Source organism: Carex rostrata, chromosome 32 (assembly GCF_964058835.1).
Source record: "Carex rostrata chromosome 32, lpCarRost1.2, whole genome shotgun sequence".
Classification (NCBI taxonomy): domain Eukaryota; kingdom Viridiplantae; phylum Streptophyta; class Magnoliopsida; order Poales; family Cyperaceae; genus Carex; species Carex rostrata.
In genome coordinates, this window is record NC_135949.1 from 3,642,222 (window position 1) to 3,656,605 (window position 14,384).

General features: G+C 34.5%; 2 protein-coding genes across 2 annotated transcripts; both read right to left on the reverse strand.

Moving 5' to 3' along the window:
• Nucleotides 1-786: 786 nt before the first annotated feature.
• Nucleotides 787-8,210, reverse strand: LOC144548034 (putative disease resistance protein RGA3). Its single transcript, XM_078296720.1, has 3 exons — nt 7,708-8,210; nt 1,585-4,639; nt 787-1,030 (listed from the first exon to the last, which is right to left on the reverse strand). Exons 1-2 carry the CDS (start codon nt 8,083-8,085, stop codon nt 1,595-1,597), a joined length of 3,423 nt encoding a protein of 1,140 aa, XP_078152846.1. The 5' UTR covers nt 8,086-8,210; the 3' UTR covers nt 787-1,030; nt 1,585-1,594.
• A 1,764-nt stretch (nt 8,211-9,974) lies between these two features.
• On the reverse strand, nt 9,975-13,358 carry LOC144547860 (uncharacterized). Its single transcript, XM_078296546.1, has 7 exons — nt 13,042-13,358; nt 12,275-12,344; nt 11,745-11,904; nt 11,566-11,647; nt 11,240-11,462; nt 10,498-10,562; nt 9,975-10,430 (listed from the first exon to the last, which is right to left on the reverse strand). The coding sequence occupies exons 1-7, from the start codon at nt 13,351-13,353 to the stop codon at nt 10,176-10,178; spliced, it is 1,167 nt and encodes a 388-aa protein (XP_078152672.1). The 5' UTR covers nt 13,354-13,358; the 3' UTR covers nt 9,975-10,175.
• Between the last annotated feature and the right edge of the window lie 1,026 nt (nt 13,359-14,384).

Genomic DNA, 14,384 nt, shown 5'->3' on the forward strand with positions numbered 1-14,384 from the left:
AAATTTGTCTATGCTTTTTAATAAGATAGTAAGAATAAACAATTATGTTGAATTTGTTTTTGTTATTCATGTAAATCCAAATATAGGTTGTTTATTTTTTCTTTTGTTGTTATTTCAAATTAGATAAAAATTTAAGAATAAAGTATATATAGTAACGAAGATTGCATATATAATCTCCTGGAAACAAAAATGACAATTAAAAACTATATGTATGGAGGGGTAAAATTGTCTATAAAATTTAAAATTTTGAAGTTGTTGTGTCACAATAAAATATTAATGTGTTAATATCATCAGCCTTCTGTACATGGGACCCACTAGTTCTCGCTCAATTTTTAGTTTCCTATGATGGTATCGTACAAGATCTATGTAGTGATGAACTTTTTGACCCGGTTTCTCTCTACATTTCACCCGCAACATATTTCTTTTGTAAAGATTGAATCACGGAAGATCCTTGCTCCAAAAATCACAATGAGTATATTCAGAAAGCGTGTTGATGGACTGGGCTCAAGAGATTATATAGCAGGCCAGTATACATATAAATATAGTATTTTTATTTATAAATAATATAAAAATTAATACAAGGTAATGGATTAATTGAATAGAAAATTTGCTGTAACAGAAGTAACCAAAAATACCTCATACTACAAAAATATATAAAAATTGATATTCTACGAGTTCAATATATAACGAATTTACTGAGCTATTAAGTTTGAAGTTTCAAATATAATTTTTTAGAATTTGAACCGGCAGCAATTTGACCAAAGTACTACCAAAAGCATATTAGTCACACAAAAATATTGGCTAAAGAAAAAAAATTGGGTAATACAAAAATTGACTGTTGGCTTCCTTAAAAAAAAAGGTATAGAAAAAAAATCAATGAAAATGAATCCCCATGAGAAAAGGAAATTATTTCTGTGTATTACAAAACAAATAATAAATCAAATAGTAAATTTATTTCTATCGAGGGTCTTCGAGGGGACTCCTATATGTTCCTTGTGGGGCCAAAGGAAGACATCATTCTAATAGAACACTGCAAAAAAAAAGGTTGGACAAGAGCTTAATTTTGTAGCAGTAACAAACAAGTAATATCAATATGAAGTGTTTATTTGTCGAAAATATAGTGACAAGATATCCGAATTATACCCGAATAATTCTTTTTTGAGGTGATGTCGAATCGAACATAAAATTATTCGGTTGACCGAATTAAACCCGAATAATTCGCAAATTTTACGAATTATTCACAAATTTTACGAATTATTCACAAATTTTTTCCGAATTTTTTCAAGAACAATTATTATTTATTTTTATTTTTTTGCTCCCTTGCAGGACTGAGATTTCTGATCCGGATAACTCCGAATCATTTCCGAGTTATAACCGAATTATTCTCGAATCACAAATTTTTGATCTCGCCGAACCGAACCCGAATAATTCATTTGTCACTATGGTCGAAACAGGTAATTTTGCAGCTTGATTGGTCAACAAATTCTACCAAGGCTTATGGTTACATAAAAGCAAAAAAGTTTAGTGGTCTAAAATCTAAATATTAAAATAATAATAATTATAATAATAGGAAAATTTATGAACCTGATTTGATTTATTGTAGATCCCCAACTTCAATGTCAGTGCAATTGCAGTGAAGAACACGGACATAAGGGATGAATGGCTCTGTCACCCGCAATTTTAATGTCAGGGCATCCTCAATTGATGGAGTCCATCCATCTGGCAGAACACAAAGCAATTCACAATATTTGATTTCCAACCTTGTAAGTGTTGAAATGCTCTGTCGGCCGATACGTGGCTTTCCATGAGAGGAATCACCAATTGGCTCAGTAGATTCCGCCAACTGTAGTCCATCCATTGTTATTGATTTCAGGACTTCACACCGGTAAATTTCCAGTGTAGCCAACATATCTAGATTCCCTAGTCCAGTAATCAACTCAAGGCAGGGCAAATCAGAAATCTTTAATTTCTCAAGCTGGGAGGACAGCTGCTCTAGCTGTAGAACTCGGAAACCAGAACAATTATGAACGATGAGGCGCTTGAGAGTGTGAAGATTGTTGAATGGAAGAGATTGAATCTTGTCACAGTTATTTAAAGAGATTTCCAACCTTGTAAGTGTTGAAATGCTCTGTCGGCCGATACGTGGCTTTCCATGAGAGGAATCACCAATTGGCTCAGTAGATTCCACCGACTGTAGTCCATCCATTGTTATTGATTTCAGGACTTCACAGTTGGAAATTTTCAGTGTAGCCAACATATCCAAATTCCCTAGTACAGTAATCAACTCAAGGCAGCGACAACGAAAAATCTCCAATTTCTCAAGCTGGGAGGACATCTGCTCTAGCTGTAGAACTCGTAAACCATGACAATCATGAACAACGAGGTGCTTGAGAGTGTGAAGATTGTTGAATGAAAGAGATTGAATCTTGTCACAGTTATTTAAAGAGATTTCTTGAATTGATTGCAAGGAACATGGATCACACATCCATCCCGGCATTGTGGCAGAAGAATAAAATCCTACTCCAAGTTTTTTGAGGTTAGGATGTGGCTGGAGAGATTCTAACCAAGAAAAATCGGCATCATGGACACTTATTTCTGGTTTGAGGGTTATTTCCAGCATTGATTTCAGAGGGTAAACCCAGTCATCCTCATAATCAAACTCAACACACTCATCCTCATAATCATTATCAGGATCACAGTTTATATAAAAAGCTTCAAGTTTGCACTTATTTCTCATGTTAGCACGCTGGGCATCTTTTAAATTACTCACTCCATTAATAGTGAGATTTCCTTCAAGGTCCGTCATATCCTTTAACCAAGCTACATTTCCAACTATCACCCGTGCTTTCATTGACTTTATTGCTGGAAAATTAACAAGCCCATGCGGGAGATAATTTATTGGATTATTTGTTTCAATAATTAATCTCCGTAAGTTACTAAGTGAACCAATACTTTCAGGTAGATATTCAAGGGAATAGCAATAAAGAATTAAAGTCTGTAGGTTGTAAAGGTGGCCAATGGATAATAGCAATGTTTGATGTTTCAACTTCGGAAAGGAATCAAGTAGATATTCAAAGTCGTCATCGCAATCAAGAATTAAAGTCTGTAGGTTGTAAAGGAGGCCAATGGATAATGGCAATGTTTCAAGATATCTTGCCTTAATAATATTAAGATGAGTTAGATGTTTCAACTCGGAAATGGAACCAGGAATTTCCAAAAAATCCCCTTCCAATTCCAATACCCTGAGTGCTCTAAATTTTGCGAGGTTACAATACCAGTAATCTAAATCTCCATAACGTCCACTCATATTGATAGAAAGGGTTCTTAAACCCATCATATTTTGTTGGAGAACTTCATCTACATATCCAGAGAAACCACCTACATATAAATGACATGCTTCTTGCGGAACATTTTCCTTTTGAATATCAAGTGGTTGATTGATCTCCACCGAATAATGTTCATTCTCAGAATTAAGTCGAGCAAGATCATGGATTATATCGTGCAACTTACAACGTTCTTTAGATCTACTTGAAAAATCATCAACAAAGGACCTCTGTTTTAACTCCTCATAATATTCAACACCAGTATCTGTGATTCTTCTTTTGCCCTTGGACTCAATGTAGCCATGAGATATCCATAACTCTATCAAATTCATCTTTTCTAAGATGTAATCTTTTGGGTACATAGAGCAAAACAAAAAACACGGCTTAAGGTGGGGAGGTAAATGATCATAGCTGATCTGAAGTGCTGGGAATATATCATTCGATGAATTTGATTCCCAAAGATCACTTTCTAAAATCTCTCTCCAATCCTCTTCATTTGTTTCATGGCTAAGGAGACTTGCAATCGACTTCACGGCCAATGGCAACCCACCACACTTTCTCATAATATCCTTTCCCATATTTACCAAGTGTGGTGGCATAGTGTCACTTGTACCATTAAATGCATAATGCTGAAACAATTGCCAGCACGAATCTTCAGGCATGTTAGTTGGCCTAAAATAGGTCGTTGTTTGCATGACATCTGCAACCTTTTTATTTCTTGTGGTCACAAGAATTCTGACCAGCTTTGCTTCTTTAAAAGGAACCCTTAACGAGTCCCAAAGACTTCGATTCTCGTTCCACACATCATCTAAAACAAGGAGTATTTTTTTTTCCTTCACAATTTCTGCAAGCTTCTCTTGTAATGAACTCAACTCACTCAAATTGGAATTGATTTTGGAGACTGATTCAATGGTTGCTTTAGTGAGTCTCCCAACATCAAATTCTTCAGAGACACATACCCATCCAAGTAAATCAAAGCACCGGGTTACCCTCTCATCTTTGTAGACTAGTTGGGCAATGGTGGTTTTTCCGAGACCACCTTTTCCAATAATTGAAATTACCGAAAAGGGCTTTTCTTTTTCAGATAGTAACAAATTGATTACCTCCTCTATTTCAGCATCTCTCCCAAAAATGCTTGCCTCATCTACCATGTGACCCGTTGGGGGTCGTAAAAGTTTATTGTTTGGACGCCTCGCCCCATCACTCTCCCATAATTGGAGAGCCACACGATCCTTGGCAATTTCGTCAAATCGACTTCTTATTTTGTTAAGCCGATCAACCATGCCATCAGGAATTTGAACAATGTACTCAATGTACTGTCCAAAAAGAAATGTATATATTATATAAGTATGCCAAAATTCATAATTTGTTAACTTAAAAATGATAATTAGATTGGAAATGTATTATATTATGTGACCACCCTGATGTTATAAGGTTGGAAAAGCTGATAATATAACAAGTGACCATACATTCCGGTGGATACCAATCTAGCTAAAAAATAAATAAAAAATTCAAGCATCCTCTATTAAGTTTTAGTACCACACAAGAAGAAAAATAACATTTGCACAAGATAATTTTTAATATCTATAGGGGTGTAAACGGTCGGATATGGATTAGATAGTGGCCTTACCGTATCTGTATCCATTATAATTTTTTGAATACGGATACAGATATGGATAGTCTCGGATACGGATACAAATCAGATATTAAATGTTACGGATAAGGATTGGATATCTGATGAATACGGATATTTTTCTTAATTAGCTTGTTGGTTACAAAACATCTATTATATTATTAAAATATTAGTCACTAATTATATCACAATTATATTATTTATTAAAATATATGCCGAGATTTTTAAAAATAACTAACTTCATAAATATTTTATTAAAAATAACCAAGCTATTTGCACTATAAATAAGGTTTCAAGAAAGAAAATATCCACGGTTTGAGTTTTTTTTTTTATGTATATGTAATATATGCATATATAATATAATATATGTATATGTATATATATTATAATATATGCATATATATATATATATATATATATATATATATATATATATATATATATATATATATATATATATATATATATATATATATGTTTATGTATATATGTATATATAATATATGCGTGTATATATCAAATTTGATCTCTGCTGGTAAATCAGTAAATCTGAACTAATACAAGAATCAAACTACAAACGTGATTACACCAGCATGTAGAGCATTCAAAAATACACAGAATTGATACAAATTTCAATTTATTTGGATTTTTCTACATTTAGTTATGAATTTTCAAATTTCAGCTTTTGAAAAAAATTTAAACAGCCATAATTTTGGCTGGGAAAATCGGATTTGCGCGTATGACCACTTTTCGGAAAGGGGGACGAGACAGATCCAAATAAGCATAGGGGTCACCCCTGCCAATTTGAAGCATTAAAATTAAAAAAAAAAACATCTTTTAGTGCCTCAAAAATTCAATTTAAGTTTTCGTTCAATGATACGCATACAACGATCGGTATTTTCAAAGTTTTTAAATTCCAAACAGTCGATCCAAACATTCAACATAATGGGTATATTAAAATGTGCTTGCATATCAAATTTTTATATTTTTTGAAATTTTTTTACTATTTAGTAAGTATTTAACAAAATCACTATATTCAGACCATTTAATTTTTGTACCCATCTTAATAAATAGTAAAAAAATTCAGAAAAATATAAAATTTGATCTGCAAGCACATTTTAACATATCCATCATGTTGAACGGTTTGGATCGACTGTTTGGACTTTGAAAACATAGGATGTAATCTGGTATCACTAAAAAAGGGTGTAATTGGATCCCTTCTCATTACATATATATACATGAGGAGGGTTCAAATGCACCCAAATTTTTGTGCACCCAAATGCATCCTATCTTTCAAATTCTTTTTCTCCATTTTCAAAGTCTTAATAGTCAATCCGAACCGTTAGATGCGATCTACATATTAAGATGTGCTTGGAGACAAATTTTTCATTTTTTGGAATTTTTTTACTATTTAGTAAGCCACTTTGAAAATCGCTGATTTTACATGTTCTGGACCATTGGATCAGCGATTTTCAAAGTGGCTTAATAAATAGTAAAAAAATTCTAAAAAATGTAAAATTTGGTCTCCAAGCACATCTTAATATGTAGATCACATCTAACGGTTCGGATTGACTATTCGGACTTCGAAAACGAAGAAAAAGGAGAGGGTGCATTTGAACCCTCCTCTATATACATATATTATATTATATATACACAAATACATATACATATACATATACATATCATATATTATAGATACATATACATATATATAGAGGTTGACTATTCTACTTCCATAAGCATATGCCCACATATGCTTATAACCCATTTTTGTGATTCCAATGTCCAAATGGTCGATCTGAACCGTTCATCTTGTTTTCCATATTAATATCTGCTTGGAGACCAAATTTTACATTTTTCTGAATTTTTTTACTATTTATTAAGCCACTTTGAAAATTGTTGATCCAACGGTGGCTTAACAAAATAGTAAAATCAGCAGCCACCGTTGTATCAACAATTTTCAAAGTGGCTTAATAAATAGTAAAAAAATTCAGAAAATTGTAAAATTTGGTCTCCAAGCAGATATTAATATGGAAAACAAGATGAACGGTTCAGATCGACCATTTGGACATTGGAAACACAAAAATGGGTTATAAGCATATGTGGGCATATGCTTATGGAAGTAGAATAGCCAACCTCTATATATATATATACATATATTGTATTATATATACATATACATATACATATATTATACATATACATATATTATATATACAAAAAGAAAAAACTCAAACCGTGGATATTTTCTTTCTTCAAACCCTATTTAGAATGCAAAAAAAAATAAAAAAATCCCATCCGTGAAATTTTTTCACAGCCCGGATTAAAAATTGTGGACAGTGAAAAAATTTTACGGCCTAGTTATTTTTAGAAATTTGGCCGAACCTTGGTTATTTTTAATAAAATAATTATGAAAATAGTTATTTTTAAAAATCTCGGAAATATATATCTATATGCAATTTAATAAATTATTGGTATAATATGCAATTTAATAAATTATTGGTATAATATGCAATTTAATAAGTCACTTCAAGAACATATAGCACATTTGTTGTGGTTTAAAAATATAAACGGTCGGATATGGATAGTTAAAAGTCTTGTTGTATCCTTATCCGCTATAATTTTTTAGATACGGATACGGATATGGATAGTCTCGGATACAGACACTTATCAGATAAGTTAGGTAATTTTCCAGATTCGGATCCGGACGAAAATCTTTTTACACCCCTACTATATGCATGAGGTACTAACCTCCATCTTCTTTCTCTTGTGAGAATCTGAAGCTTCAGAAGCCTTTCTTGCTTCTAGATGGACACGGTTGACCTCATACAGGTACTCGCTGAGCACATCCTCGGCATCATAAGCGACCTTTTTCAGCTCCTTAAGCCATAGCTTTACAGAACGGTCTCTGATCTCCCTTTCGTCAGCATCGTACAGTGTGGCCTTGATCCACTCCAGAGTTCGCATCAGCCTCTCCAGATCCTTCTCAAAAGCTTGAGCACGCCCCCTTTTGGAGTTAATAGATTTTAAGAAAGAGAAAGAGGAAGAAGGAGCCTGCACAGAGGCTCTAATTGAGGGGAGCAAATGGGTGGCTAGAGAGAGCACAGAGGTTATCAAATACCCTACCATTTTGTTGTGTAGATTTCTTTGAAGAGGCTATTAGAAAAGAACCTTAGATCTGAGTGGTGAATGTGAGAAATGTGTGTAGAGTAAAGAGCACCAGAATTTTGAGTTCTGAGAAGAAGTGGTGTGGAGAAGACTTTGGCCATAGAAAATTCATCCTAACCAAGGGGAAGAGGAATTAGTCGCGACCATAGAAAATTCATCCTAACCAAGGGGAAGCCTGGAAGAGTTAATCGCCTTCTAGAAGAGGTATTAAATGAATTTCTGAGTAGGTTCAATGGCCCCTGGAAGAGTCAGTCTCTTCGCTCCTTCTTACTAATTGCCCGTCTTTAATCTTCTTCTCTTTAGTTTCCACGACCATTCCCAATTCAACCTCATCTCTTTACTGATGGCGACCCAGGTCGAGACTTCTTAAGCGTATTTCATTTCAATTGTACAAGATTTGAATATTCAATCAAGATAATTCGGTACTATCGCTTATTAGTCAAGACCATAGAAATAATTGACAACGAACCAAGGGGAATGAATCGCGTTCTGTTAGAATTAAAATTGGTTAGATACATTCAATCGGATGAGGTTTTTAATTGAAGAGGTCATGCGGCCTTTGGCTTAATTATTTATTTTATTATTATTTTTTAATCTAATAGGTGTACTATTATGTGTTAAAACTTGAAAGAAAAATGGAACTGAAAAACAGAAAAAATAATTTTCGTTTGACCCCTCAAGTTCACAAGTATTATTAGAAAAATGGATGCGTCCCTAGCAAATTCATTTTTATAGGGTCTTTTCTAAAAAAACATATTGTAACTAATTGTTTGAAATTCATGAACTGCAGTTTGTAACTAGTTGTTGCAAAATTGTAACATAGGTGTTTTCTTGCAAAGATTCTCTTCTCTTTTTTTCCTGCTACCATATTGTATTACAGCTTTGAGATATAAATTAGCTCCAAATCAATATGATAATTAATTTAATTCAAGAAAAATTAACAAGAACATACGAAAATTAACAAGAAGATATGAATATCACAGATCAACTCTGTCATGGATTACTTGGCCCGGCTCGAGATCACCGACTTAGAGACACTAGACAACCTAATCCGGTCTGAGTCGACCGAGGGTCAGCCGGTCAGGGTTTTAGTGTATGATGTGTTCCTTCCTTGGGCAGGTGAAGTGGCAAGGCGGCACGGAGTATCCTCTGCTGCATTCTTCGCACAACCATGTGCCGTGAATGTGGTGTATGGACACACAAGGGAGGATCAGGTCAAGGTGCCGGTCAAGATGAGCCCTTTTGTGGTGCCCGGATTGCCTGTTCTTGAACCTAAGGACTTGCCGTATTTATGCTCGGGGCCGGGCTGTACCCGGCTTATTTGGAGATGGTTGTGGCACAATTCAAGTGGCTAAATAAGGCAGATGGTGTGCTTGTTAACTCTTTCTACGAACTTGAACCTGAGGTTTGCCTACTTCATAAAAAAAATATATATATTATATTTTTCTCCTTTTTTTTTTTTTTTGCTACCTAGAAGCATGAGGACAAAGTCGGTAATTAAGTAAAAAAAAAAAAATTTAGTAACTAGTCTTTAGCTCCTAAATCAACAAACAAAAAATATCCACAGTAGTGCCTATTTTGTGATAAGGATCTTTCAAAAGTCAACAAAACCAAAAGTTATTCAAAGAAAAATACAATAAAACCATAATAGTATAAGGACTATCTATACCACTATCAATTGATGATAAGGATCTTTCATGTTTGTATCTCGTTCATATTTGGTGTTGAATCACCTTTTGTCTGTGAAGAAAATGGCCAAGGACAAACAAGCATTTCTCAATATATAAAGCATATATTTCATCAAAAAAAAGTGTTGCCTATTTTGTGATTGTGGCTAGACTGATTTAAAATTGTTCAATTAAGGTTACCGTCAAAAACATGTATTCAGGTGTATTTTATGAGAATAATCACAAAAACATGTATTCAAACACGAATACCTAACCTCATTTTCAAAATATTTTGTAAAATGTTCTTCGCTGCCAGTGACAAGCAAATATATAAATTACAAATCCAATATGCTCTCTAATCAAGGGAAATTTAATTCATTAATTCTACCATGTAAAAGAAGGCAAAACAAAGTTGGGATAGTGATCAAACTTGGTACATAGAGAATGCACGGCATCAGGTCTGGCCGTTTCACCGAAAGAACCAAGACCCAATTCGTCAGCATGTATGCCTCCAGTGATAAATGCTGATTTAATGCCTGCTCTCTTTGATCCTTTTATGTCATGGTGCAGAGAATCACCTACTGTTATGCATTCCTTCGGGTCAATACCTGTTAACCCTATTGCTGATTCATATATCACCTAAAATGAAACAAAAGATATGTATGAGAACCCAAAATGAAACACGGGTAGAACACAAGTATAATACCTTATCAGGCTTTCCCATCCATCTCACTTCTCCGCCCAGTTTCTCATACTTAGCCCCTAGAGTACCTGACCAATGCCAATCACCTTATTTGTTAGTACGAGTGAGGCTACGGTACAATGCATAGTGCACACCAGCCTGTACTATGGCTCCATATCTCCATTTTCAAAGTCCAAACGGTCGATCCGAACAACTCAGCATGACCTCCATATGAAAATGAACTTGAAGACCAAATTTTACATTTTTCAGAAATTTTTTACTATTGTTTTAGACAGCTAGGAAATCACTTGATCTAAAGATTCTAGAATTCATATCCCTGAGGTAATAGAAATTTTGAGTTTAGATTCGGACCGTCCGATCTGCTTTATTAAAGGGGCCCGTGCATTCCATCCCGGGCCGGATTGACCCGGATTCTGATCAGACGGTCCAGATCTAAACTCAAATATTTTGTTACCTAAGAGGATTCGGACTCAAGATTCTAGACAATTAAAATTTAGTGATTTTCTACCTATCTAAAAAATAGTATAAAAAATATAAAAAAATATAAATTTAATCACCAGATACATTTTCATATGGAGATCATTTTGAGCGGTTTTGATCAACCATTTAAAATCTGAAAACAGATATATGGAGCAATGGTACGTAATGTTGTGCGCTATGCATAGTACCGTAGCCTCACTCTGATTAGTATTATACTAGATTATATGGCATAGCCAAAAGAAACAATAGAATAACAGTAAAGCACCAGGCATCACACACAAGTTACGTGCTTCCACCGTGACATAATCTGGATTAGCAACCACCATAGGTATCGGTTTTTGTCTCTTTGCACATAGTTCTAAAATCTGCTCAAGACCCTCCAAATCCATAGGTTCTGAACCGCCAGATGGTAAACCTAGTGCTTCAGTGCCATGCGCCAGGATAAACTCAGCATCATCCACTCTACTGACCACCTCTAAACCTAAACCCTACGAATAATTAACACATGCAAGCATTCGCAAAAGTTCACATTATTACATATGTTAAGCTAACATAGGAAGATTAATACAGAATACAACCAATTTAGACTACCTCAAGAGATATTGGCCCTCGATCATTCCATGTCATGTGGATGCATTTTCTTCCCAGAGCAGCAAACCAGGGATCATCTCTCCTAATTTATTCTTATTATTATAATTAAACATTAAGAGCTAGATCTAACGAAAGGTAAATTTTCTTACTGAACTATATGAAATAATATATTATTATACCTCAAAAGAAATTGATGGGTTAGTTCTCCACTGGTAAGAGCACCAAGGAATAGAGACGGGTCGAACCCGAGAGATTTAAGCTTATCATCTGTAACAACTGCTCTTCTTGATGAATTGCTTATAATTACCATTTTAGCCCCTGTTGCTGCTAGCTTCTCTACTATGAAGTCAATATCAGCAAGCGAAATTATCAGATAAATGTTTGGGGCAAAATTCCTAAAATATTAAGTTAGCTCTCTCAGGATGTGCGAGAAAAATTCAGCAAGTGAAGTTACTACATCATGAGGTAGGAAAAACCATTACTGTCTAAATTAAAAATTCAAGATATTACATTGTATGTTTTTTACTAAACAATGAAAAACAAAAACCGAAATGCCAAAGTTAACCCTTCTTAACCTTTTTGGAACAATTTACCCCCTAATCAGTCTATATCGAAACTTCTATTTGCATAAAAGAACTCATTGCTGTTTATGTAGGGTATTTCAGAAATTACTTGGAAAGAAAAAAAATAATGAATTAAATTAACATACATGTAGAAATGGCACCAGGATATGGTTTCTTCCCATCATGAAGTACCCCATATTGATCTAAGAACCACGCCTGTCATGAGAGGCAATAAAATAGATCAGAAATTTAAAGGGGGAATTAGTAATTGAATTAGTTTCAGCCAAGGTTTATGGTTAACTTGTTGCCACATAAATTTAAATTTTGCATAATTTTTACAATGTGCCTCCAAATCCTTCTTTCTATGCCACTACCACATATATAATTTAAATGACGTCTAAAGTTTTCACCGATTTAGGCAATTTGATTTCACAAAAATCTCTCTTTCCTATCCTCCCTAAATTCTCCCAGATCACTAAAATTAACCCAATTTCTCTCAATATATCATAACAGTCCACGAATTAAATCAATTATAATGTCAAAGAGACCTTAAATCGTCCGGATTCAGCAAGAATACAGATCCCATCCAAGCAATTGAAAGCACAAGAAGCCTTCCCACTATCAGTTGAAGTGGTTTCAGCCAAGGTTTATGGTTAACTTGTTGCCAAATAAATTCAAAATTTGCATAATTTTTACAATGTGCCTCCAAAGTCCAAACCCTTCTTTCTCTGCCACTGTTACCGCATATATGATTAAAACGAATACCTGATAAAAGAATCTCAAGGTCTAAAGTTTTCACCGATTTCGGCAATTCGGTTTCACAAAAATCTCTCTTTATCTCCAAAATTAACCCAATTTCTCTCAATATATCATAACAGTCCGCAAATTAAATCAATTATAATGTCAAAGAGACCTTAAATCGTCCGGATTCAGCAAGAGTACGGATCCCATCCAAGCAATTGAAAGCACGAGAAGCCTCTCCACTTTGAGTTGAAGTGGTTTCCCACGAAACGGAGCATTGGCTGGAGCTGGACATGGTCTTGCTCGAGAAACAAGTATATAGACCTCTAGTGCTTGAAATGGAGAGAAATCTACTGGGCGTTATCGGAGAGGCGCAGTAGAAGCGTGCAATGTTGATTTTTGATCGGAGAGTGGGAGAAGGAGAGGACAAGTGAGAGAAGAAGAGCGCTCTCATTTTTTTATTATGTTTTCTAGTTTCTACCATTTTTTTCTCTTGGCGAGGAGACGCTCAGAGCAACGGTGCCTAGAAGGCGGAGTTTAGGATCTGCTTTGGTAACTCAAATTTTGAGTTTAGATCTCAACCGTCCGATCAGAATAGATCAATCCGAGTTGGAATACAAAGGTCAATCACATATCGAACGGTCCGGATTAAAACTCAAAATTTAAGTTACCTTACGTGAAATGAATAGTTACAAGGCCAGACCAAACGAGGGCCGACATTTTTAAAAATATCCAAAAAGAAAAACAAATTATTAATAATAACTAGATTTTTGGAAAAATTTTAAAAATGCCCAAACCGCCTCAAAATTCGGCGGTCCGGAATTTTTATTCCAAACCGCCTATTTTTTGGGCAGTCCGAGATTTTTTTTTTTTTTTTTTTTTGCTCAGAACCGCCTAATTTTGAGGCGGTCCGAGAATTCTTTTTTTTTTTTTTGCTTTTTTTGCAAATCAAATTTGTATATCTGGTTAACATAGCAAAACACCTTCAAAAATCGTGAAAATTGACCGATATGTAGTCTTGACATCGTAGAACAGGACTGTGAAGTTTCATACAAAATCTCCGAATAGATCGTGAGATATCGCCTCTCAAAAATTGCCCGAACTGCTGAATATTTCATTCTGAGCCCAACTTTGCACATTTGCTTAACATAGAAAAACACCTTCAAAAATCGTGAAAATTGACCGACATGCAGTATTGACATCGTAGAAAAGGACTGTGAAGTTTAATAGAAAATCTCCTAATAGATCATGTTTTTCTACAATGTCAATACTGCATGTCGGTCAATTTTTACAATTTTTGAAGTTGTTTTCTATGTTACGCAAATGTGCAAAGTTGGGCTCAAAATGAAATATTCAGCAGTTCGGATAATTTTTGAGAGCCGATATCTCACGATCTATTCGGAGATTTTGTATGAAACTTCACAGTCTTGTTCTACAATGTCAATACTACATGCCGGTCAATTTTCACATTTTTTGAAGGTGTTTCTCTATGTTAAGAAGATGTGCAAAGTTGGG